Raw genomic sequence first — 24,157 nt, 5'->3', positions numbered from 1 at the left:
GATGCATTGAGCAGTATGAGAGATTGGTGGTGTGGTGGAGATGCCATGTGAAGATGCATTCACTGACCTTGACAACCCATGTGAGGTCATTAGACTTTTTGTGGCACTGCTGCCAGGTTCTTGGGTCCAGACTCCGGGAATTGATCTCTCTGGCTGCCTTCTCCCATTGCCGTCGGAGGGTGGTCCTTGAGGGCCTCCTGCTACCCGCCCTACCCTCACCCCCCCCCCCCCCCCCCCCACATGGAACCATGGCATCTCTCCTCCTGTAAACCTCCACCACTATTGCTTCCAGTGCCATATCCATCAACCTAGAACCCTCTCTCTGCCCAGGTGTTCAATTTTCCATCATTTAAATTCCACCAACATTATTCAGTCCAACTTCCCTTTAGGAGGAGCAGCCTGCCTTTAAGAAGAACAGATTGACTGCACCATGTTGTATCTGCACAATGCTGTTTGGCCCCTTGCTGAGTGCAGAGGCAGCCGGCAGCATGAAGAAGAAGGAAGTAGTGCGGAACCTGCATGGCCGACACTACAATTGTGTAGATGAGGTTAGATGCACAAAACTGGTGTGCTGCCCACCTTGATTGGAACCAAAAACTGGGGCACCTGACTTTTTCGCTCATACTCCTTTTTTTCAGGTGCCACTTACAACATATTGTTCATCTTAAGGGCCACTTGAGGCAACATTGAGCCGCCTTGGAGGGAGAATAAAATAACTTTATCTTATTTCAATAAAATATAGCAACTGATGCACTATTGTGTCATATGGACCAGAGGCATCCCAGGTTTGAAGCTGATCTCCGGTGTTGGTCATACCATTTACTCAGTGTCTCTGATTAGGGAGGGAACAGATCGAACAGGGTTCTTGCTCCTGATCATTATTTAGCGATTTTTGCTAAGAAGTGTTGTTCCAGACTGGTCTTCTACCCAACAGTTTTGTTTTGTATATGGCAAACAGTGGTTTCCACAAGAGATTTATTCTTCCATAATCTAAAGTCTGTGTTTTTATGCCATGTATGAGACAGAGAGCTGGATTTTACATAGCCCCCCTTGACGTCGGGGGTCATGGCAGGGGGGGGGACGGAAAATGCTTCCGGCGGGGGAAGGCCAGGCCGATATTGCCGGTTGCGGCGAGGCCTCGTGCTGGCACCCCACCGCTCGGCAACAGGAACCAAATTTGAATATGTTCATTTATTGAAATCAATGAATTAAGTACTTGCCCATTCCCGCTGTCCTTTCTGCTGCCATATTGGTGCCGGTGGCCGGCACTCCCGCGACTTCAGATATCCATCTGGTGATCCGATGCGGGACACTGGTGGGAAGGGGGGAGCAGGTAAATATCTCAGTGAAGGAGGTGGGGGAATGGGGTCAAACTCCTCCGATTGCTGTAGGAGATGGTGGGAAAGGGTAAAGTGCATAGTTTAAGAAATGTGGGGTAGGGGGAAGGTCAGGTGCACAAGGTAAGTATTTTTGGGGAGAGAGGGTAAGGGATGAACTGTAATGTTATGGGGAGGGGTGGGAGAGAGTCTAGAACAATTTATTTCATTTTATTGAATCCATTTTCATTACCTATATCTTTAAAAATTTAAATGAAATGGAAGGGTTCGAAGCCCTTTAAAAATGGTGTCAGTGTCTGATGCCATTGCTGGGGACGGACCTCCCGCCTCCTCCATGTCATCACATTTATCGCGGCGGCTCCTCAAAATGCATTCCGTGCGATCGGACTGCCATTTTTGGTGGCGAGCTTGTAAAATTCAGCCCAGTGTGTCTAGAAATTACAGTTACCATCTAAATTTGGTATCGTGTTTACCAGAGATCACTTGGGAATTGTCTCTCCTGAAAAGAAGCAATTACCATACCAACAAACCAAAGCATATAATCTAAAATTACTTTAATTAGTTCACCAAAGATTTATTTACATGTTAACTAGTATAGCAAAGCCAAATGATACATCAGAACAATACTTGAAACAATAAATTTGAAATCAATCTGTAAGAGATTAAAATAGCTTCTTTAGAATGCCTTTCTTAGGTTTGGGTGGAACAATAAGAACAACTTCTTTTTGCATAGCGCCTTTAATGCATAAAGAAAGTCTCAAGGCATTTCACAGAAGTGTAAAAGTTATATTAGGAGGGATGATTAAAAGCTTGGTCAAAGAGGTGAAACGCAGATTTATCTCTTGGTCGTCCTTTTTGCAAGGTGATATGTGGATAATGCAAATACTAATTCAATCCACAGAAATCGCATTTCCTGCTGGAACTAAACCTGACAGAGAATCTCCTATTTATTAGGTATTAAAACAAAGTGTCTCTATCCTGGTTATTTTCTACATCAGTTAACTTGCTATAGTCCCGTACATAGTTTATCTCCTACTTTCATCTTGTATTTTGAAGAAGGTGTCTTCCTTTTTAACTTCATTAATTTCAAAACTGTAAAAGATATAATACAGAAATCTCCCTTTTTAATGACTCAAGCATGGGTGAGAAAAGGATTAAACGTGATTATGATGCCCTTCATAATTGAACAGCTTATCGACGTTAACTTATAGGCTTACACATGACTAATGGTCACTTGGTTAAAGTGAAGTCAGTATGAATATAGTGGTTGATATTGTTATGAAAATGATTCTTTTTTGTTAAAAAAAATATTTTTTCAAATGAATTTATAGTTCAGCGAAATAAATATTGGATCAGTTTTTTAATCAAGAGGACTGAGGGAGCCGGATTGGCAACAGTGTTGCCATTTGTCACATGGCTCAGGTTAGGCTTAGAGTAGAAGCCCTGGTAATAGGGGCAGAAAAGTGACAAGCGCTCCTTTAATTGGACAAGCCCAGTAGTAACAGAGAGCACCTGGATGGGCAGAAAAACAACTGTCAATTTTTTTGGTTGTGAGTCAGTGTATGTGTGTGGTTTTACCCTCTGGAAGGAGATAAAAATCAAGTGCTGCTGAAGTGTCAAAAAGGGACAGAAGAAGAAGAGAATTCCAAGGAAGAACAGAAGTCTACAACCCAGCTCGCTTTCCCGCAATTCCCTAAAAGATTCTGTGAAGTCCACTGTGTTGATTCATCCTGTTTCCTGTACTTGAGAAAGGTCTTGTCAGGCAAACCCACCACCTGCCAAGACTGAGGCACACATTATTTCGCCACATGAACATTAAAACTTAAAATTGCAAGCCCCTAACTGGAAAGATATTTGCATAGTAACAGACAGTTTTGGAACAATGGGGACCCAGTCGTTGCTTCCCCAATACACAGATGAAGTGGTCAGACCAGTTTTAGTCACATGACTAACTGGCTGCTGCAGAGGTTTGAACTGAGAGTATTAAATTGGAGAAAACAGTGTTTGAAATCAGAAAGCCGTGTGCTCCCGGTTGGAACAGAACCTGCTCTCCAGTCCTGCTTGCCTCCATCTCTTTCCCACGGAACTGAATCTTGTGAAAACACATGAGATCAAAGAGAGAAAAGTCTCCTTTGTGAACAAGGTTTAAGAACAACACTGGGCCCCGGCAAACAGCAAAACTACCTACAATCAAGTGAGCTCGAAGCACAGTAAACAAGAAACTCTTCTGATATTGCCTGAAACCCCTCTTTACTATATTTTCCTATCCTCTTTTCTGTCCCTATTTGCATGTGTATATTGTGTGTGCATGCTAGCATGGGCTAGCAAAAAGCAAAAGGTGGTGGAGTTGCATTGCTGGTTAAAGAGGAAATGAACGCAATAGTGAGGAAAGATATTATCTCTGACGATGTGGAATATGTATGGGTAGAGCTGAGAAACACTAAGGGGTGAAAAACATTAGTGGGGGTTGTATATAGACCCCCAAACTGTAGTGGTGATGTTGGGAATGGCATTAAACAGGAAATTAGAGATGTATGCGATAAATGAACATCTGTAATTATGGGTGAATTTAATCTGCATATAGATTGGGCAAATCAAATTAGTCATAATACTGTAGAGGAGGAATTCTTGGAGTGTATACGGGATGGTTTTCTGGACCAATACATTGAGGAACCAACTAGAGAACAGACCATCCTAGACTGGGTATTGTGTAATGAGAGAGGAATAATTGACAGTCTAGTGGTGCGCGACCCCTTGGGGACGAGCGACCATAATATGATAGAATTCTTCATCAAGATGGAGAGTGGCGTCGTTGATTCTAAGACGAGGGTCCTGAATCTTAGTAAAGGAAACTACGAAGGTATGAGGCGTGAGTTGGCCATGACGGATTGGGAAACGTTGCTTAAAGGGTTGACGGTGGATAGGTAATGGCAAACATTTAAAGAGCGCATGGATGAACTGCAACAATTGTTTATCCCTGTCTGGCGCAAAAGTAAACGGAAAGGTAGCCAAACCATGGCTTACAAGGGAAATTAGAGATAGCATTAGATCCAAGGAAGAGGCATACAAATTTGCCAGAACAAAAAAAAAGACCTGAGGATTGGGAGCAGTTTAGAATTCAGCAAAGGAGGACCAAGGGATTGATTAAGAAGGGGGAAATAGAGTACGAGAGCAAGCTTGCGGGGAACATAAAAACTGACTGTAAAAGTTTCTATAGGTATGTGAAGAGAAAAAGATTGATGAAGACAAATGTAGGTCCCTTACAGTCAGAAACAGGGGAATTTATTATGGGGAATAAAGAATAAACTAAATGCATACTTTGGTTCTGTCTTCACAATGGAGGACACAAATATCATACCAGAAATGTTGGGGAAAACAGGGCTTAGTGAGACAGAGGAACTGAAAGAAATCAGTATTAGTAGAGAAATGGTGTTGGGGAAATTGATGGGATTGAAGGCCGATAAATCCCCAGGGCCTGATGGTATGCATCCCAGAGTACTTAAGGAAGTGACCCTGGAAATAGTGGATGCAATGGGTGGTCATCTTCCAAGATTCTATAGACTCTGGAACAGTTCCTACAGATTGGAGGGTCGCTAATGTAACCCCACTATTTAAAAAGAGAGTTCGAGAGAAAGCAGGGAATTATAGACCAGTCAGCCTGACGTCAGTAGTGGGGAAAATTCTAGAGTCCATTATCAAAGATTTTATAGCAGAGCACTTAGAGAACAGTGGTAGAATCGGACCGAGTCAACATGGATTTACGAAAGGGAAATCATGCTTGACAAATCTACTAGAATTCTTTGAGTAGAGTTGATGAGGGGGAGCTGGTGGATGTGGTTTACTTGGACTTTTAGAAGGCTTTCGACAAAGTCCCACATAAGAGATTAGCATGCAAAACTAAGCGCATGGGATTGGGGGTAGTGTATTGCGATGGATAGAAAATTGGTTGTCGGACAGGGAACAAAGAGTAGGGATAAAAGGGTCTTTTTCTGAATGGCAGTCAGTGACTAGTGGGGTACCGCAGGGATCGGTGCTAGGACCCCAATTATTCACAATATACATTAATGATTTAGATGAGGGAACTAAATATAATATCTCCAAATTTGCAGATGACACAAAACTGGGTGGGAGGTTGAGTTGTGAGGAGGATGCAGAGAGGCTCCAGGGTGATTTGGACAGGTTGAGTGAGTGGGCTAATGCATGGCAGATGCAGTATAATGTGGATAAATGTGAGGTTATCCACTTTGGTAGCAAAAACAGGATGGCAGATTATTATCTGAACGACTATAAACTGAGAGAGGGGTATATGCAGCGAGACCTAGTTGTTCTCATACACCAGTCGCTGAAGGTAAACACGCAGGTGCAACAGGCGGTAAAAAAGGCAAATGGTATGTTGGCCTTCATAGTGAGAGGATTTAAGTACAAGAGCAGGGATGTCTTGCTGCAATTATACAGGGCCTTGGTGAGGCCACACCTGGAATATTGTGTGCAGTTTTGGTCTCCTTATCTGAGGAAGGATGTTCTTGCTATAGAGGGAGTGCAGCGAAGGTTTACCAGACTGATTCCTGGGATGGTGGGACTGACGTATGAGGAGAGATAGAGTCGGTTAGGATTATATTCGCTGGAGTTCAGAAGAGTGAGGGGGATCTCATAGAAACCTATAAAATTCTAACAGGACTTGACAGGGTAGATGCAGGAAGGATGCTCCCGATGGTGGGGGAGTCCAGAACCAGGGGTCATAGTCTAAGGATACGGGGGTAAACCTTTCAGGACTGAGATGAGGAGAAATTTCTTCACCCAGAGAGTGTTAAGTCTGTGGAATTCGTTACCACAGAAAGCAATTGAGGCCAAAACATTGTATGTTTTCAAGAAGGAGTTAGATATGGCTCTTGGATTTAAAGGGATCAAAAGGTATGGGGCGAAAGCGGGAACAGGTTACTGAGTTGGATGATCAACCATGATCATAATGAATAGTGGAGCAGGCTCGAAGGGCCGAATGGCCCACTTCTGCTCCTATTTTCTATGTTTCAATGGGCTTGTCGTATATCCATAGGCGTCAACCGCATTAGAGTTTAAGTCTAAGTTTTAATAAAATTTCACTTTTCTCCTTTAAACCTGGTGTGTTGGTTTCTTTGCCTTATAAGTGGAAAGCTGTGTACAAGAATTCACAAAGCGGGAGCCCAAAACACAGTGTGTTTAAAATTAAAACCCTGTTACAATAAGACCAGGTAAAGACAGCAAAAGACCCCTAGACACATTTCTCACCTGGTCGTAACAGCCTGCTAAATTACTTTTCAACACCGTCTGAAGAGAACTATTCTGGAAGATTCTAGTGACCTGTCGGCATGTGCTTAGAGGTTAGACAGTGTGCCAGTTTGGTGCAGCGTGTCTCATCTGCTATTTTCTTCAGGGGTGGGCAAGTGATCTGCCGTGGTGTGTTTTTTTTAAATCTGTGATCGAGCTGTGGTCTAAAATCCTGTTTTAAATTTTTTCCGTGAGTGAGTGAGTGAGTGAGTGAGTGAGTGAGTGAGTGAGTGAGTGTGTGTGTGTGTGTGTGTGTGTGTGTGTGTGTAGGGGACTTTAAAATTTGGTTAAGGTAGAAAGGGGACTTTTTAAAATTTAATGTTGGGACTTAAAAAATTTGATCTGTGTGATATTGTTTAACTTCATTACTAGTTAAGACTTGTTTTATAATAAACTGTTAATTTTATTGTTCAGTAAAGTAACCTGGTTAGTGTGATCTATTCTGGGAAAAATAGTGTATCTGATTGACTGTTTCAGTAAGTGGGAAAATTAAAAAAAATATGTTGTGACCTGTGGAGAAGTGGGACTGAATTAACGGTGCACTCCTCCCATCTTGGTCGTAACAATATGTATGAAATTATAAATATGTCCTTCGGGCAAAGATAAACTGGATGGGAATCGTGTTCATCGTTAGTGTTTTTAATTAGTTAACAATGCAAATGTTAGTAGACCTAAAGAAAATGATATTTATAAATTCCAGTCTTACCCTCATGTGCAGTATTTTTATGTTTTTTCCGGAGATTTCCATTATTCATCAAATCTGGAACTCTGACAACTCCAGTGCATGTAATTGGAGTAGCAGATCTAATTATTCACAACTACATGAATTCAAAATAAGAGTTGTATACCACAGTTTTGATTTCATTTGCATGACGTTTTCTGGATCATTATTGCCATTTTTCATTGTTATTGATGGAAGTTTATGAATAGACTGTGATTACTATTTATCTGTAGTACAGTGATACCAAAGACAAAGGAATGTGATTTGAAAAACAATACATCTGCTACCAACATACGAATTAGGAGCAGAAGTAAGCCACTCGGCCCCTCGAGCCTGCTCCACCATTTGATAAGTTCATGGCTCAACTGATTACTCTACATTCCCGCCTACCCCCAACAACCTTTCACCGCATTGCTTATCAAGAATCTATCTACCTCTGCTTTAAAGATATTGGGCTGATAAGTGGCAAGTAATATTCGCGCCACACAAGTGCCAGGCAATGACCATCTCAAACAAGAGAGAATCAAATCATCTCCCTTTGACATTCAACAGCATTACCATCTCTGAATCCCCTACAATCAGCATCCTGGGGGTCACCATTGACCAGAAACTGAACTGAAGCAGCCACATAAATGATGTGGCAACAAGAGCAGGTCAGCGGCTGGGAATTCTGTGGCAAGTAACTCACCTCCTGACTCCCCAATGCCTGTCCACCATCTACAAGGCACAAGTCATGAGTGTGATGGAATACTTTCCACTTTTCTGGATGAGTGCAGCTCCAACAACACTCAACAAACTCAACACCATCCTGGACAAAGGAGCCTGCTTGATTGGCACCCCACCCACCACTCTGAACATTCACTCCCTCCACCACCGAGACACAGTGGCAGCAGTGTGTACCATATACAAGATGCACTGCAGCAACTCACCAAGGCTCCTTTGACAGCACCTTCCAAACCCGCAACCTCTACCACCTAGAAGGACAAGGGCTGCAGATGCATGGGAAGACCGCCACCTGCAAGTTCCCCTCCAAGCCACACCATCCTGGCTTGGAACTATCTTGCCGTTCCTTCACTGTCGTAGGTCAAAATCCTGGAACTCCCTTCCTAACAGCACTGTTGGTGTAACTGCACTCCAGGGACTGCAGCGGTTCAAGAAGGTGGCTCACCACCACCTTTTCAAGGGCAATTAGGGATGGGCAATAAATGCTGGCCTGGCCAGCAACGCCCACATCTCCCGAACAAATAAAAAAAATTCAACGACTCTGCTTCCTCTGCCTTTTGAGAGTTCAAAAGACTCAGGACCCTCTGTGAGAAAAAAATTCTTTTCATCTCTGTCTTAAATGGGCAACCTCTTATTTTTGAATAGTGACCCCTAGTTCTGGATTCTCCAACAAGAGGAAACATCCTTTCCACTGCTCATGATTTGACCTGATTGTTTTCCATGTTATAGTAGAAGGTATGAGATATTCAGAGATTTTTCCTTCATCTCAGAAGTCCTATAATATATTCTGATCTGTTTTAAGCTCCAGAATACTGAACCTTTTACATTTGTACTCTCCTGTAACAGCACCTCAAAATCATTTTGTGTATTATGAAGAATTCAACAAACAAAAAGGATAATGGGGCATTTCTTACTTCACAAAATTCTCTGAATACATTTAAATAAGTTTGCATTATTTTGATATTGAAATCCTCAATCATTAGGAAAAATCAGTGCAATAAGCAATCCATGCCACAGAATTGCAGCAGAAATTAATCCATATGTAATCCAAATTTATTTCAAATGAATGCATCCTGAACTGGATAGTTTCTGCTTGGTTCTGCTTTTTTTCAGTGCACTTCCGCTGATGTGTCATAACCAGGACAAAAGATCGCAGAATTTTAAGCACAAATTTCATTCAGCGCAAATCAAATATCTGGGATCATTTGTACTGTTAAAATTGGGCACGCCCACTGGATGAGTTAATCACCAATAGGAGTTTCTGCTAATTGTGCCCCTTTGCAGACCTTCAAGGAGGTTCCAAAAATTAAGCTGTTGCTTCTGGGTACGAGGACACTAATAGGTACATTTTGAAAGGTTTGAATTAATTTTTTTTTTAAATTCCAGAAGAACTGACTACTGTATCCCAATCTAACTAGAAGATAGTTTTGCATTTTTTTAATAGTTTTTTTCAGTAACAATATCAGCTTACTCACAGGTAGTGAATTGACATTGTGATTTAAAAGGCTTATTTTCTGTGATAAACCAATTTTCAGCTGTATTAATCAAACATTATTAAGTTATCAGTCCTAAATAGAGCTAAGTTTTTTTAATGTAGCATTTTTGAAAAAATTATATTTTAAAGCATTGCTCAATTGCACTGGTTCACAGCAGATTTTGTGTTCAGTGAATTTGAGTTTGCGTGGAAACTTGGGGAAAAAACACATTTCAAAATGGTCTCAATTTGCGCTAGAATCGCTGATTGTGTCCATTGTGGAATCTGTACCTGAAGATGTTTTATTTTCACATCAAAATTTGGGGGTAGAGTTTAACCAACTAACATTCTTGAGTCACAGTTATCACGCTTTTTCTACTTTAAGACGAATTTCAGTGTTAATCAACCACAGATGTCAAGCTGATTTGTTAAGTAAACAACATTCAGTTGCAGTGTTTGAAAATGTAATACTTGGATTGGCTGAGTGTAGTATTTTCAAGGCTGATTTGAGATGCCTCCCTGAGATATTCAAAAAAACATAGTTTTTAACCAGTTGTACTCCTCAGTGTGGATTATTTTCTGCTCATGGCCAGTTGCATACTTTTTGAACATGGCCAATTTATTATTAGACCACCTAAGCCTAGAAAAATATGGTCCAATGGGGAAGGATTTCCTCTGTTTAATAGTAGTGAAATTGTAATTGTGCATTTACAGTTCTGCTATAATTAATGTAGAAAGCAAATATTCCCCAGTAGGTTTTCAGTCAATTTTTATTTTAAATTTTACACAGATATCTGTCTTGAAGACAAAAACTCACTGAGTTTTTATTAAAAAGTAATTGGAATAAATTTAGTAGTTGAAGTTGCCAGCATTATGGAGTTTTCTATTAGCTCATTGTGCTTTAAAAGTGTCTTATTTCTAGACTTGAACATGATTGGAAGAAAAATGAAAAGCATAAGTACTTCATGAATAGTATTGAAAGATGAAGTTGAAAGGTATCTAGGAATTTTAGTAAACTCACTTCAACATGTCAAACCAATGCAAAGCAGCAATCAAAAAATCAAATAAATTACTGAACTGTATAGCAGGAGCAGTACAGTACAAGCCAGAGGCAGTCATACTCAAAGCTGTATAGTATTCTATCACATCTCAAGTACTCCGTCAAGTTCTAGTCACCAAAACACGAAGGAAATACTTAGTGCAGTTTAGAGAAGTTTGTTTTTACATGAAAATGATCAATACATAGAATGGACTTCTGGGTCGAGTTGTGGAGGCAAGCACCTTGAAATCATTTAACACTTGGTTCTTATGCTGGGAGGACTGGAGGGACTTTCTGAATGAATCAGCTAGGGAGGATTGAATGGCCTTCCTCATCTCTGTCTACCTTATAATTTTTATGCCCCTCCTTTCCCTTCCCCATCTAAGCTATTGCTTGGACTTGAGTAAGTATGTTTCCTGTTATCTAATAGGGATCAATACTGACACTCAGCATGGAGCACTCTCTGGCCCAGAGTGCCCCAATTCACCACCCCCAAGGTAGGAGGAGAGTACGGAGATACTGAAGCAGTGAAGGGTGATTAAAAATAGAGATAAACATTTTATAAAACATTATTATGAAATGAATAGGAATTTTTTTGCAGTCTTGTAATTTAATCAGATTACAATATGAAACAGTAATAAGCAGGTTTACTGTATACTCTATTTGTTACAACACTGACATTGTAGGTAAAGGAAAATGTCCAAGCTGTGTTCTAATCTTTTAAAAGACGAAGAAGTCTTCTGTGATGCCAACAAAAGTGAGGCAGTTTAAGATTAGATCAGACAGAAAAATTCCGTATGATTCAATTTCAGGTTAAAAATCAGAAGGTTAAGAAGACATAAGTAAAATTATCATAACCGTGCAGATATCTCAACAGGCATCAACACCTCCATAGCAGTTAATGTAACAAATAAGATTTTCTGATTGTATACATCTGATTATGGGTATAAAGTGAACATAACTGGTTGAAAAATGGGCGGAGAACCACTACGGTAGATTTCCAGCAATTTAGTGCCCTATCCAGTGTTGCAATCAGATTTTCTACTGGTAGCTGAAATGCATGTCTATTTGATCAGGTTTAGGTATCCATGCAATTTTTCAACATTTATATATGATAGAGGAGTCAATCATCTATCTGCCTATACAAATTTAGCGTCCGGAGCTGCTAAGATGCCCTGTTTAAAGAGCTCAATAATCAGATGTATAGCAACATTTTCAGGCTACCTCTGAAGCTTCTTTGTGCATTTTCTTTCATTTTTTTGATCTGTTTCCTGCTTTCACTTAGATGGCCAGGGAACTTTGAACCAAGGCACTCTGACAATGCCTTTTTTGGTACAGCTATGAAATTTGGACAGCTCTGGAATGGCAAACAGAGCTGACTTCACTATCATTTCATTCTGCACTACCTACCACTTCACCAACCATTAAACAGGTTGGAGAGTTGTCACATGGCCATAGAGTCAGTTCCAGTCTCCGTATTTATTGTGCCGGCCACTGGGTTGTGCATGTAATTTTTGTTACCTGATCAGCCTTTGCAAAGGCTTAAACATGTCAATAAAACCTCTTTTGCTTTTCCCTAGTTTTTGCTTTCGGGCGGCAACTGTTCATCATTCTGCCATTCACACTTCCTCTAGACATCTTTTATTTATTTTACTTGTCCCATTACTACTCCCTTGGCCTTGCACTACCAACTGTTTTGTCATTTAAACTCTCCTGTCTTCCATCCTATAACAGACCTTCCATTTTGTTCTTTTGCCACCCTCCTCACTTTCACTTGCTTAAAACCTATTATATTTCTAACTTTTCCCAGTTCTGCTGAACGGTTATTGGCCTGAAATGTGAACTCTCTCTCTCTCTCCCTCCACAGATGCTGCCTGACCTGCTGAGTGTTTCCAGCATTTTCAGTTTTTATTTCAGATTTCCAGTATCCGCAGTATTTTGCTTTTGTATCAATAAAACATCTGCTGTGTTTGTAAAGCTAATAGCATTTTATCACCATATGCAGCTCTTACATTTAAGTTTCCCAATCCCTTTAAATTCACCCATTGCCCCTTTTAAGCAACTCTGTAAGGGGTCCTGACAAATGATTAATTGTTCCCCCCCCCAAAAAAAAGGCATGATATATGCCTGAAGCTTGCCCACACTTTGTAAATTGAACTGAACCTACGAGACAAGGGGAGGTCAGCATGCTAATATTCAGGTGGGTGCCAATAATGCATGGCCTATTGGAAAATCTACCCCAATATGTTAGATATATTGATAACTGGCTTTATTTGGGTGGAATGACAGCATCAGATAGTGGTAGATTTGGGATTGGTGGTCTTGGTATGGTAGCAATACTAGAAATAAAAGAATACATTAGAAGACACTACTGTATGGTCCAGTAAAAATTAATTTTTTTTCAAACTTAGAGCCATTTCCGTAAAAAGTATTACCCATAACAAACAACATTATTGATATATTATGAAATTAATTGAATGTAGAATAACTAATATTGCATCAAAAATGTCACAATACTTGTTTAAAAATAATTTCATTCTAGCCAAATGTCAATTTATACTGGTGGAAACTATTTATTGGGACAGCCCACTGTTTAAAGCCTATCAATCTCTTAACTGGATGGAGGTTAAAGTTAGTAGGTCTGGAGTGCATCTAGTTTGTGCTATTAGAGGCAAACAATTAGTGTCAAGTCTTATAAATTGTTTCACATTATAGAACTAGTTGGGACCCTACGAAGAATATTTGTATCAAACACATGTTTTTTGACATGATGATTGGGTAATATATCACTTACAAGTGTGTAGTCCTTTATTCTTCCCTAATGATCTAGTAAGAAATCCTTTTAAATTGTGGATATTTTTCACACTCTCCTTGGGACATTCCACGGGCGGGGGGGAGGGGGGAAGGGATGGTGGGGGTGACCACTGGAAATGTCTGATGGACGTGATGTTAGTCTGTGTCCTACTGAGATTAGTAAAATACTAAATTTAGTGGTCCCACACACATCAAGGAACTCCAGCATTGCAGGAAATGGCTTAATGTTTAAGTTTTTTGGAATCTTTACTCTTTATAGAATTGGGGGCAGAAAGTTACCCCAGATCTCTGTTAGCTACCAAATGTATGCATCTGGCTTGATGTGCCTTTTTATTAATGGACTCTTTTCAAATTTAGAATCTCTGCACAAAAGCATGATATATATCCTTGCCATCAATGCTTCCATGTTTTTGCTCTGGAACCTTAAGTTTAGTTTCAGATATTTAATGTGGTCCTCCAACCGAAACCTGACAGCAGTTTGTTCATTGCTGTAATGCAACAAATGTACTGTAGCAATAGATCAAATGACTGCCTCAAAGTAAAAAAATCACACCTTGCTCACACCATAAAATACATGAATCATAGATATCAAAAATGTTGCTGTCACAATTTTTCAGTCTTCCCTGAATGTGCAGATTATTTTGTCTTGGGACGAAAGAATATTCAGTGCATCATCTTGGTTCAAGAAGGGAGAGCAAGAGAGGGGTTAGAAGTAGTGTAACAAAGAATCAGTACTGGATCCACTTTTGGTTCCAGTGAATATAGATGATTTTGACTTGGGAGAGCACAGTCTCAAAATTTTTGCTAATGACATGAAGTAGGGGTTTTGGCAAACTGCTAGGATGGCTGTAAAAGAACTTGGAAGGATGTAGTCAGGTTAGTGAAATGGGCAATCAAGTGGCAAATGCAATTTAATGGCAGGACGTGGGAGGTAATGTAATTTGGTAGGAAAAGCAACGTAGGTGAATTACCAGCAGAGACATGATGAGCCAAATGGCCTCTTTCTGTGCTGTAAACTTTCTATGATTCTGTGCGTATACACTCAATGGATAGATGTTTTAGGGTCCAAATATCTAATTATCTGAAAGATAAAGCCATTAAAAACGCCAACAGCATTTGGATTTTTATATAGTGGCATAGAGTACAAGAGTACAGAATTAATGATAATCTGAACAAAACATTGGTTAGGCCGCAGTTAGAATTCTGGGCGGTATTTTATGCACTTCCCTGTGGTGGGTTTGGAGGCGGGGAGGGGACCCTGCCACCTTCCCGCCTCCACCCCAATTAAGTCCATGCCAGCAAAGCCTGTGGACGGCCTTCCTACCCCGCCACCAATTGAGGCTTTAAAGGAGCAAGTAATGCTAGTATTAACTCAGTGGCGGGCGGGCCTGTCGCCACACGGAGAGCACGACATGCAAATCCTTCCGGGTTGCTTGTGGTCTCTGGGGGGGTGGTCCCTTGTTCAAAGGCACACAGTGCCTGATCGAAGGACCTGACATCAGGTATGGGCGGACGCTGATAACTACCCCCCTGTCCTTCCTGCCAACCGCCCTACACTCCCCTCCCCGCGACTTCCACCCTACAAAACTCCTCCTGCCAGCACTTACCTCGGGCCTGGGTCGCTCCGTGATCCTGGACCTCAAGTGGGTGCCGTTCTGGCAGCAGCCGCTGCCTCCCTGGTAGCACTGCTGAACAAAACAGTTGCCTGCCTCTGATTGGCCAGCAGCTCTCGGTGGGCGGGACTTCGTGTCCCCAGCGTCCTGATCCTGGGAAAAGCCCTCCGGTGGCCTCTCCAGTGCCTGATTGACTCTTCATATGGCGGGCCATTCCCTAAAAGAGGCAGCGCGGGTCTCTCGCCAGCTTCCTTCCAACCTGCAGATGTCTAAAGTGCAATGGTGCGATTAAATGTCAGTTAGTAAGTTTTTGGTAACAACTCCATACTGAAGGACTCTTTTCCAGCTGCAAAATCTCAGACACGTATTTTTAACAATCAGACTTCTCTAAGTCACACAGACCAGAAGGTTGACAGTTTTGTTATCCAAAGGTGTCATTTTGTTATCCAAAAGTGTTAAGGGATATGGGCCAAAGGCGGGTTTATGAAGTTAGATTGCAGATCAGTCATAACCTCATTGATTGGTGGAAAAGGCTCAAGGGGCTAAATGGCCTTCTCTGTTCCTATGATCCTTTGTTTTGTTTCTGATCTGTGCTGAGTCAGCTCATCTCAATCACGGCAGTCGTTGTGATGCTGAAGTTGGCTTTATCAACCCATTTTTAGCAAGAGGAGGAAAAAATCAACCAGTATTCCCATTTTAATGGTCACCCAGTGACCTCTGTGGACCATCTGGAGGGATTTTGAGAAATACCCAAAATTTAAAAGGATATCTTAGTATTTAGTTAGGGAAGACTGAAGGACTATAAGTTTGCGTTTAAAACTATAGATATTTACAGCACAGAAGGTGGTCATTCAACTTATCTTTGCCAGAGCAATCGAAAAATAATTCCATTGCTCTGCTTTCTTCACATAGCCTCACATTCAATATTTATGCAATGGTCTATACCTGTGATGAAACATTAAATGATGTAATGAATCTCTCCATGAAGAAATTTTCCTACGCAGTCCATCAACGACTTTTGAGTTCTCCTTGAGGGGGGTCGGTTAGCTCAGTTGGCTAGACGGTTAGCATGAAATGCAGAAAGATGCCAACAGCGCGGGTTCAATCCCCATACCAGCTGTGGTAGTTCATGGAGGCCTGCCTCCTGGCCTTGCCTCATTCTTGAGGAGTGGTAACCCTCAAGCTATACATCACCAACTGTTTCTCTCTAATGGGGAGAGATGCCTATGGTCCTTTGAGACTATGGCTAGAGCAAAAAACTAGCTTTTATTGAATTGTGTACATGAACGCCCAAATCTCTTCAGTCCTTCACAGTTCATAGTTTCTCATCTTCAAGAAAATATTTGGATTTGCCTTGCTTGGATCCAAATTGAATGATGTCATGATTCCTCACATTGAATTTCATTTGCCATAGTTTTGCCACTCATTTAATAAGTCTCATAAATTTTTTTTGTAAATTCCTGCTCCAGGCTACACATCTTACTGTGCCACCTAATTGAGTGTAATCTGTAAACTTAGATATATAACTCTTTATTCCTTATGCAGGTCATTAATATTTATGAAAAATTAAGGTCCAACTGTTGATCCCTGGAGAATACTACTTGTCACATACTGCCAAACAGAGTACGTTCCCTTTATCCCTGCTCTATTTCCTACCTTCTCACCAATTACCAACCCATATTGCAAGTGTGTGCTTTCATTTTAACTAATAATCTCATGTGCAGAATCTTATCAAAGAAAGTACATATAGAGAACATGTTTTTTTATTCATTCATGGGATGTGGGCATTGCTGGCTAGGCTAGCATTTGTTGCCCATCCCTAATTGCCCTTGAGAAGGTGGTGGTGAGCTGCCTTCTTGAACCGCTGCAGTCCATAGAAACTCCCTTATCCACCATGTTAGTGACCTCTTCAAAAATTCAATCAGGTTAGTCAAACATGAACTGCCCTTTAGGGGCGGCACAGTGGCGCAGTGGTTAGCACTGCAGCCTCACAGCTCCAGGGACCCAGGTTCGATTCTGGGTACTGCCTGTGCGGAGTTTGCAAGTTCTCCCTATGACCGCGTGGGTTTTCACCGGGTGCTCCGGCTTCTTCCCACAGCCAAAGACTTGCAGGCTGATAGGTAAATTGGCCATTGTAAATTGCCCCTAGTGTAGGTAGGTGATATGGGATTACTGCAGGGTTAGTATAAATGGGTGGTTGTTGGTCGGCACAGACTCGGTGGGCCGAAGTGCCTGTTTCAGTGCTATATCTCTAAAACAAAAGTCCATGCTGACTCTCTCAGATTAGCTCATTATTGCCCATGTACTCAGTCACTCTGTCCCTGATGACAGATTCCAGAAACATCCCTGTAACTGATGTTAGACTGACAGTTCTGGTTTCTTTCTCAGTCCCTTAATAATGGAGTAACATTTGCAAATTTCCAATCCAACAACACAACTCCTAAGTCATGGGTGCTATGGAAAATTATGACGAATTCATCTGCAGTTTCCTATTTCCTTTAATAGTTTGGGATGGAAATCATCAGGTCCTAGAAACCATCAGCTCCTGGAAATTTCTCTCTTCCAAGCCCCATTATTTTCTCCGTTACCATCTTTTCTACTTATATTAAATACAACAAGTGCCTTCCCTTATTGACTTATTTTTAATTTCATCTTCCTTTACTGTGAAGATAAATTCAATGGACTCATTTAATAAGCTTGCCATTTCCTTATTGTTGATTATAGTATCACCTGTATCTGTCTTTAATAGATCCACATTCCACTTTACCACTCAGTAGATTTATGGAAACATTTCTCTTTCAGCACTCTAAAAGGGGCAGGTTACAGAACTGACACAGCACGTGACTTTCTTCTCTCTAGCAATCCCACAACTAAAACTAATGAAACCAACTAGAGACTGATTTTATCCTCATCAGCATTTAATGTTCTACTTTTATTACAGAGCTTCTCCCATCAAACACAGCTGCAGTTGAATAACATATGTCTCTGTGTGATAGAATACGAGTGCAGCTGTACTTTTGAATTTTTTTGTTTGTTTATTTTGCCCTGCTGCAATACATTCTGGAATGCAAGGTGAAGTTGCTTTGCAAATTGATTCTGTTGATTACTTACCATCAAATACTGCTAGTACATAGGTATTTATTAATCATTTCATCACATCCAACCAATCTGGAATGCCAGTTCTCTCTGTTACACTTTATAGTAATAACTGTAAACTTGAGGAAAAATAGCCTTGCTGCCTCCATTGTTCTCAGGGTCACCATTGCCATTTCCAAAGCTGCCCCCACCTGCCACTGTCATGTGACAAAAATAAAACATATTAACTACTGTAGATGATTATTGAGATATCCACTTGATAAAGGTTGCAATAGGCCTATACAAACTGCTGCATTATGGAATAGGATTAACATTATAATGAAGCAACTAGTCTCATATATGAAGAATAATCACTAGAGAGAGATTATGGAGAAAATCTGTGGAACTGTGCCAGCAAAACCCTGCATCTGTATATTGCTTTTAACATGGAAGAACATTGCAAGGTGCTTCGTAGAAGCATAATCAGACAAAATTGACAACGTGCCAGGGAATGAGATAATAGGAGGGGTGACTAAAAGCTTGGTCAGAAGTAGGTTTTATGGAGAGGTGGAGTAGCTTAGGGAGGGAATTTGAGAGTGTAGTGAGCCCCACCCCCATTCCATCGGATCACGAGAGAAGTCAATGAACATGGTCCTCCATCTGAAGATAGAGTTTATCCCCTCATCCTGTGGAGATATCAAATTTTGGCGGAACCGAAGGGCTTGTTATACTTCACCTGTAGCATCCCTGAGAAACAGCAACACAGCAGGTGCAGTGTAATGCTGAGAGGAGGGAGTGTGCTAGTTTGTACTGTGGGGCTCGCAGCAATTCAGAGAGTTAGAAAGGTAGACAATGTCTCACTGAACTAGGTCCCAAGTGGGTTTAGATAATTGTTAGCTGGCTAACTTTAGATGAATTCATTCAATAACCAATACGAACACAAGCAAAGTTTAATCCTCCAAATAAGGTAGAATATTTACAAAAGAAATTAATCTGATTCGGGGAGAAAAGCTTGATCGAGTATACAGCTCTCAAGCTCAAACTTTTCCTGTTTAAATCCACTGTCCTGTTACAATTTGCCACTTCATATACTTTTCTGAACCATTATATATAAAAATAACCTTGACTTGGCTGTACAGGGCACAGTCTCAAAATTTACGGATGACACAAATCTTGGAAGTATTGTGAACTGTAAAGAGGATAGTGATAAAATTCAAGAGGATATAGACAGGCTGGTGGAATTGGCGGACAAGTGGCAGATGAAATTTAATGCAAAAAAGTGTGACTTGATTAATTTTGGTAGGAAGAACGAGGAGAGGCAATATAAAATAAAGGGTACAGTTCTAAAGGGGTGCAGGAGCAGAGGGACCTGGGGGTATATGTGCACAAATCATTGAAAATTGCAGGGCAAGTTGAGAGAGCTGTTAATAAAGTAGGCGGGATCCTCGGCTTTTTAAATAGGGACGTAGAGTACAAAAACAAGGAAGTTATGATAAATCTGTATAAAACACTGGTTCAGCCTCAACTGGAGTATTGTGTCCAGTTCTGGGCACCACATTTTCCAAACGATGTTAAGGCATTAGAGAGAGTGCAGAAAAGATTCATGAAAATGGTTCCAGGGATGAGGAACTTCACTTACATGGATAGGTTGGAGAAGCTGGGTCTTTTTACCTTGGAGAAGTGAAGATTAAGAGGAGATTTAATAGGAGTGTTCAAAATCATGAAGGGTCGGGACAGAGTAGAAAGGGAGAAACTGTTCCCATTGGCCAAAGGATCAGAACCTGTGGACGCCAACTTAAGGTGTTTGGCAAAAGAAGCAACAGTGACACGAGGAAAAACTTTTTTATGCAGCGAGTGGTTAGGATCCGGAAAGCACTGCCTGAGAGTGTGGTGGAGGCAGGTTCAATCTAGGCCTTCAAAAGAGAACTGGATAATTATCTGAAGAGAAAAACTTTGCAGGGCTACGGGGAAAAGGCAAGGGGGTGAGATAGGCGAGTTGCTCTTGCAGAGAGTTGGCATGGATACGACGGGCCGAAAAGCCTCCTTTTTTGCTGTAACCATTCTATGATTCTAGGTCATAGACAGCAAAAATCATGGCCATCATTAATTGGGACAAGATATGATACATATGAAGGAAAGGTGACTAACCCTGTACATGTACAGTATGTTGCAACATATTCAGTTGAAGGTTTTGTTAGATTTAAAATAGAAAACTTCCATGCCTGTACATGTTTTATGTTCAAATGGCTCCAATTATGGTAGGAGTCATTATTTTGAATACATTTGATACAATCTTTTGGCATTCAAAGCATCTTACTTGATTGTTTTCATTTCAGTAGAATTTTAATATGCTGTGTATCATACTGACCAGAGATGACATTAAAAGAGTGAAAAACAATTAAAATTTCTTATCCTATCAGCCAACAATGCTTAAATGATGTTTTTTTTTGCTATAAACCCTCTTAATGGGGCCAATAGGTTGCAAAGTTTGAAGTTATCCCCCATTCTAATACTGATGGTCCTTTACTGTTGCATTTGTAAGTCCTGTAAAGTACACATTTTCAGTCCAGGTTTCATTTTATTACTTAGTATGCAACTGTTATTGACAGTGCAAATCTTTTTGATATTGTGTTAGAAATCATAGTAACAGTACTTTGTACTGGGATGAGCTATTAAATTATTCATAGATTTCAACTATTTTCTCAATTTCTGCTCATGGGGTTCATTTTGATCTTTGTATACTTTATACTGGTAGTTTGAAGAGACAGGGTAAGTAGAATATTAATGGAGATATCAGATGGTAGTACAAAGTGGAGTTTTGCCACTTTTTAGGGAGGGTATTTTTAGGAACAGTTTGGGATATGCCTCAAATTTTGCGATTGTGTACAGAACGTGCAACGAAACTGTAAGTATGAAATTAACTTATTGAAGGTTTGTGTGCATCATCTCTCAGAATTCATTGGAGGTCAGAATTTGAACTTAGGTTTATCATTTCCTTACCACAAATATGGGAACTGAGAAATGGTGTGTGACACAGGATGAAGGAAGTGGAGAAAGTAACTATAAAATGTGAACAGTAGGAATGAAAAATAAATAGGTAAATAGAAATATTTTATTTTCCAGTTCACCTATTCCTGTTTACGAGCAGTAGTGAAGTGCTACCTATACCTGACCTTGCCCACGTTCACTAGATTTTTTACTGGATTTCCCTTTAACATGGAGAGCAATGGTGCACAAATGCACAATATTTGATACAGGAGAGAGCTATCTGCAGTCAACACTATTTAAGATGACCATGTAATTCTTGATCAATTAACTAATTCCTTAAAAAATGTAATGCATATTGCAGTGATGGAAATCTTTTGGAATAATTAACAATTTGACTCTGAAATTTGAGATTATGCACAGAACATGTAACTATATTGCAACTATGAAATTAAATAGATCAAAGGTGTGTATTCTTTGGAAGTACCAGAAAGAGAACTGCAGATCAAGATTTAAACTTAAATCCACCATTTCTGTACCACAACTTAAGTGCACCATAAGCATTCTAATACAAATAAGGAACACTGTGAAAGCGGATATGTTACCCTAAAAAAGCTAGTCTGTAATTGTATCACGTTCCTCCCGTCAATGAAGGTATATGTTTCTGTAACATGTGATCAGTAGAAAAGCAGTGGTTCATTTCACTGCTGTGAAACATGCACAGTATTTACATATTAATGCACAGCTCAAACAGTATTAATCTTGTCCAGGTTCATTTTTGATATGTAATCCCGTATCTTTTGCAGCATGATACAGCATTATTTTGTACAGCAGTTGGATGAAATACAGAGTGAGAGTAAACAATCTAAAGAGTGTGTCATTAAATAATAGAACAAAAGGCCTACTGGTGTCTTTTCCACCGACACTACACAAAATGCTGAAATGAAAAAAGCTTTTCCATTTACAAAAATATGAAACAAATACAAAGACACAGTAAGATTTTAGCCAATAGTCAACATTTATCCTCCCTTCTACAGGCATGACTACAAATAAATTTACAGTTAAATATTCAATCATTAAAGAATGTTCCTGTGTTCTGTATCAGGAAATTTTGTATAGGTAGTTGGATTGTAAGTTGACTCTGCCAAGTGATACCTATGAACTTTGTTTAATTTTCCAGTGCAATATATTTTTATTATTGCTGTTCGACCAGTTTCATGCAGTCTATTCAAAATGATTATTTTTTGCTTCATGTGTTTAATATAACATTCGAGTGGCAAGTAAGGTATTTATTAATTACTGCATATTTTAACTGTATTTTTGGGCCTTCAAGAAGGAATAGCCTCAAATAAAGTAATAGAATCCTGTAGCTGATTGGGTAGTTGAGAATTTTCCATAATCACTGATGACATGCTGAGACGGTTGATTAGTTCATGTTCGAACAGTGACATGTAGGAACATCTCGCAAGACTATTTTCTATAGATCTTTTTGCTTTCAACTGGGTTAAACCATTCAAACCCTGTATGTTTTTAACATAGCTAGAGATAAAATTCACAATATTTGTACAATTAAAAATATATGTAAAAGTAACTTATTTTTGCAAACCTGATGCTGACTCTAGCATGACGTTTTGTTTAAAACATGATAAGCCTTGAGGTTATATGATCAGAAGTTTCATTTTCTGTACTATGTATCATTATTCTTCTAGGTGCAATACAGTGATATGCAGAATGGTAAAGAATGTATGACGTACCTGACACTTTCACCTGTGCAAATAACTTTTCATGGCATAGGAAACTCCATTGAAGCTAGCCGTGATCAGGTAACCAAAAATGTAATCCATATTAAAACTGATTATAAATTATATATTTCTCATTTCCATTTCCTAATGTGTCCAACTAGACAAAGAGGGACAGCTGGCAACTACAAGTATCTTCAGGGCCTCAGAGCCTAGTCACCTGCTAGGTAATGTTGAAGTGCGAAGCCGAGACTTTTTTATCCTTTTCATTGCTTGGCTTGTCCAAGATTTGACAACATAGGTGCCAGGATTTTCAATTGCCGGTGGGGTTGGGAAGGGGTGCAGGCGTGATTTGAAAATCATATTCAGAGAGCGGCACTGGATCCTGCTGCATCCAGAATGTGAGACAATTTTCAAAGGAAAGGCAGGAGGGGGCGCCGAACAGTAACCTCGCTTGCCTCCAATTAATACCCTATCAAGTTCCTTGAGGACCGTATTAACAGGGTGGGAAGGGCGAAAAGGCAATTTTCAAAGGTGAGATCACCGAACCCGAACAGTCTGGTGCACGTCATGTTCAAAGTGGGCAGAGGTGAAAGTTTTTTTTGTTGATGTTGAAAGATTTCGGGAACTGGGGGATCTTGCGCTGGATCCTGCACTTTACTTTCCATTTGGCCTTTTGGCCACTTTTGTGCTTGTTGAGGCCACTGTCTCTCAGTGGTGCTGCCTGCTCTGTTCTGCAAGGCAGCGGCAGGCCCCATCATGGCTGCTGTCTGCCTTTGCCGCTCACGCTGTACAGGCAGCTCCCACCTTGTGAAAGCTTAGTGCCACTAATTGCACACCGAGCTCGCCTTCAGCCCAATTAGGACATTTACATTTAAAGATAGCATGGCATAAGCGATGCAGTGGCAGTGCAAAGTCGGGACCAGGAACCTGTCTGGGCAACCCCGATTTGAAAATCCAGCCCAGGGAAACTAAAACATCAGCAAAGAGTGCAATTTGAGTCTAGATCTCCCAATGCATGGCTCAATACAGGGTAGCTTTTTTGCCATTTGTCCATTTGACTTTATTTTAATAGTTACTACTCAAAGGTTAATCTATTTAGGATTTCAGAGGGTAATACTTTTAAGAAATTTGAGTGAAAGGGTACAGAAGAGTAGGTATATAGACAAAAATGCTGATTTACACCAGAATTAGTGTTTGAAATTCTCTTCCCTAGCAAGCAGTGGAGACTGAGCCTTTGAATATATTCAAGACTGAATTAAACAGATTTTTGATTGACAAGGGAGTCATGGTTTATGGGCTGAGGGTGGGGGGCAAACAGGAAAGTGGAGTT

The 24,157-nt window shown here is 40.4% G+C and overlaps 1 protein-coding gene across 8 annotated transcripts in view; it reads left to right on the top strand.

Annotated features, from left to right (window-relative positions):
• stau2 (staufen double-stranded RNA binding protein 2) overlaps positions 1–24,157 on the top strand; it is a 545,941-nt gene that overhangs the window by 410,297 nt on the left and 111,487 nt on the right. For all 8 annotated transcript variants that reach the window (XM_068032038.1, XM_068032036.1, XM_068032040.1 and 5 more), the window contains one exon: positions 22,795–22,908. In XM_068032038.1, the coding sequence (XP_067888139.1) occupies positions 22,795–22,908 (114 nt within the window). The remainder of the gene's footprint in view (positions 1–22,794; positions 22,909–24,157) is intronic.

Source organism: Heterodontus francisci, chromosome 5 (assembly GCF_036365525.1).
Source record: "Heterodontus francisci isolate sHetFra1 chromosome 5, sHetFra1.hap1, whole genome shotgun sequence".
In the NCBI taxonomy this organism is placed as follows: Eukaryota; Metazoa; Chordata; class Chondrichthyes; order Heterodontiformes; family Heterodontidae; genus Heterodontus; species Heterodontus francisci.
Note: the sequence above shows the minus strand (reverse complement) of the source record. Positions and strands in the feature narration are given on the sequence as shown.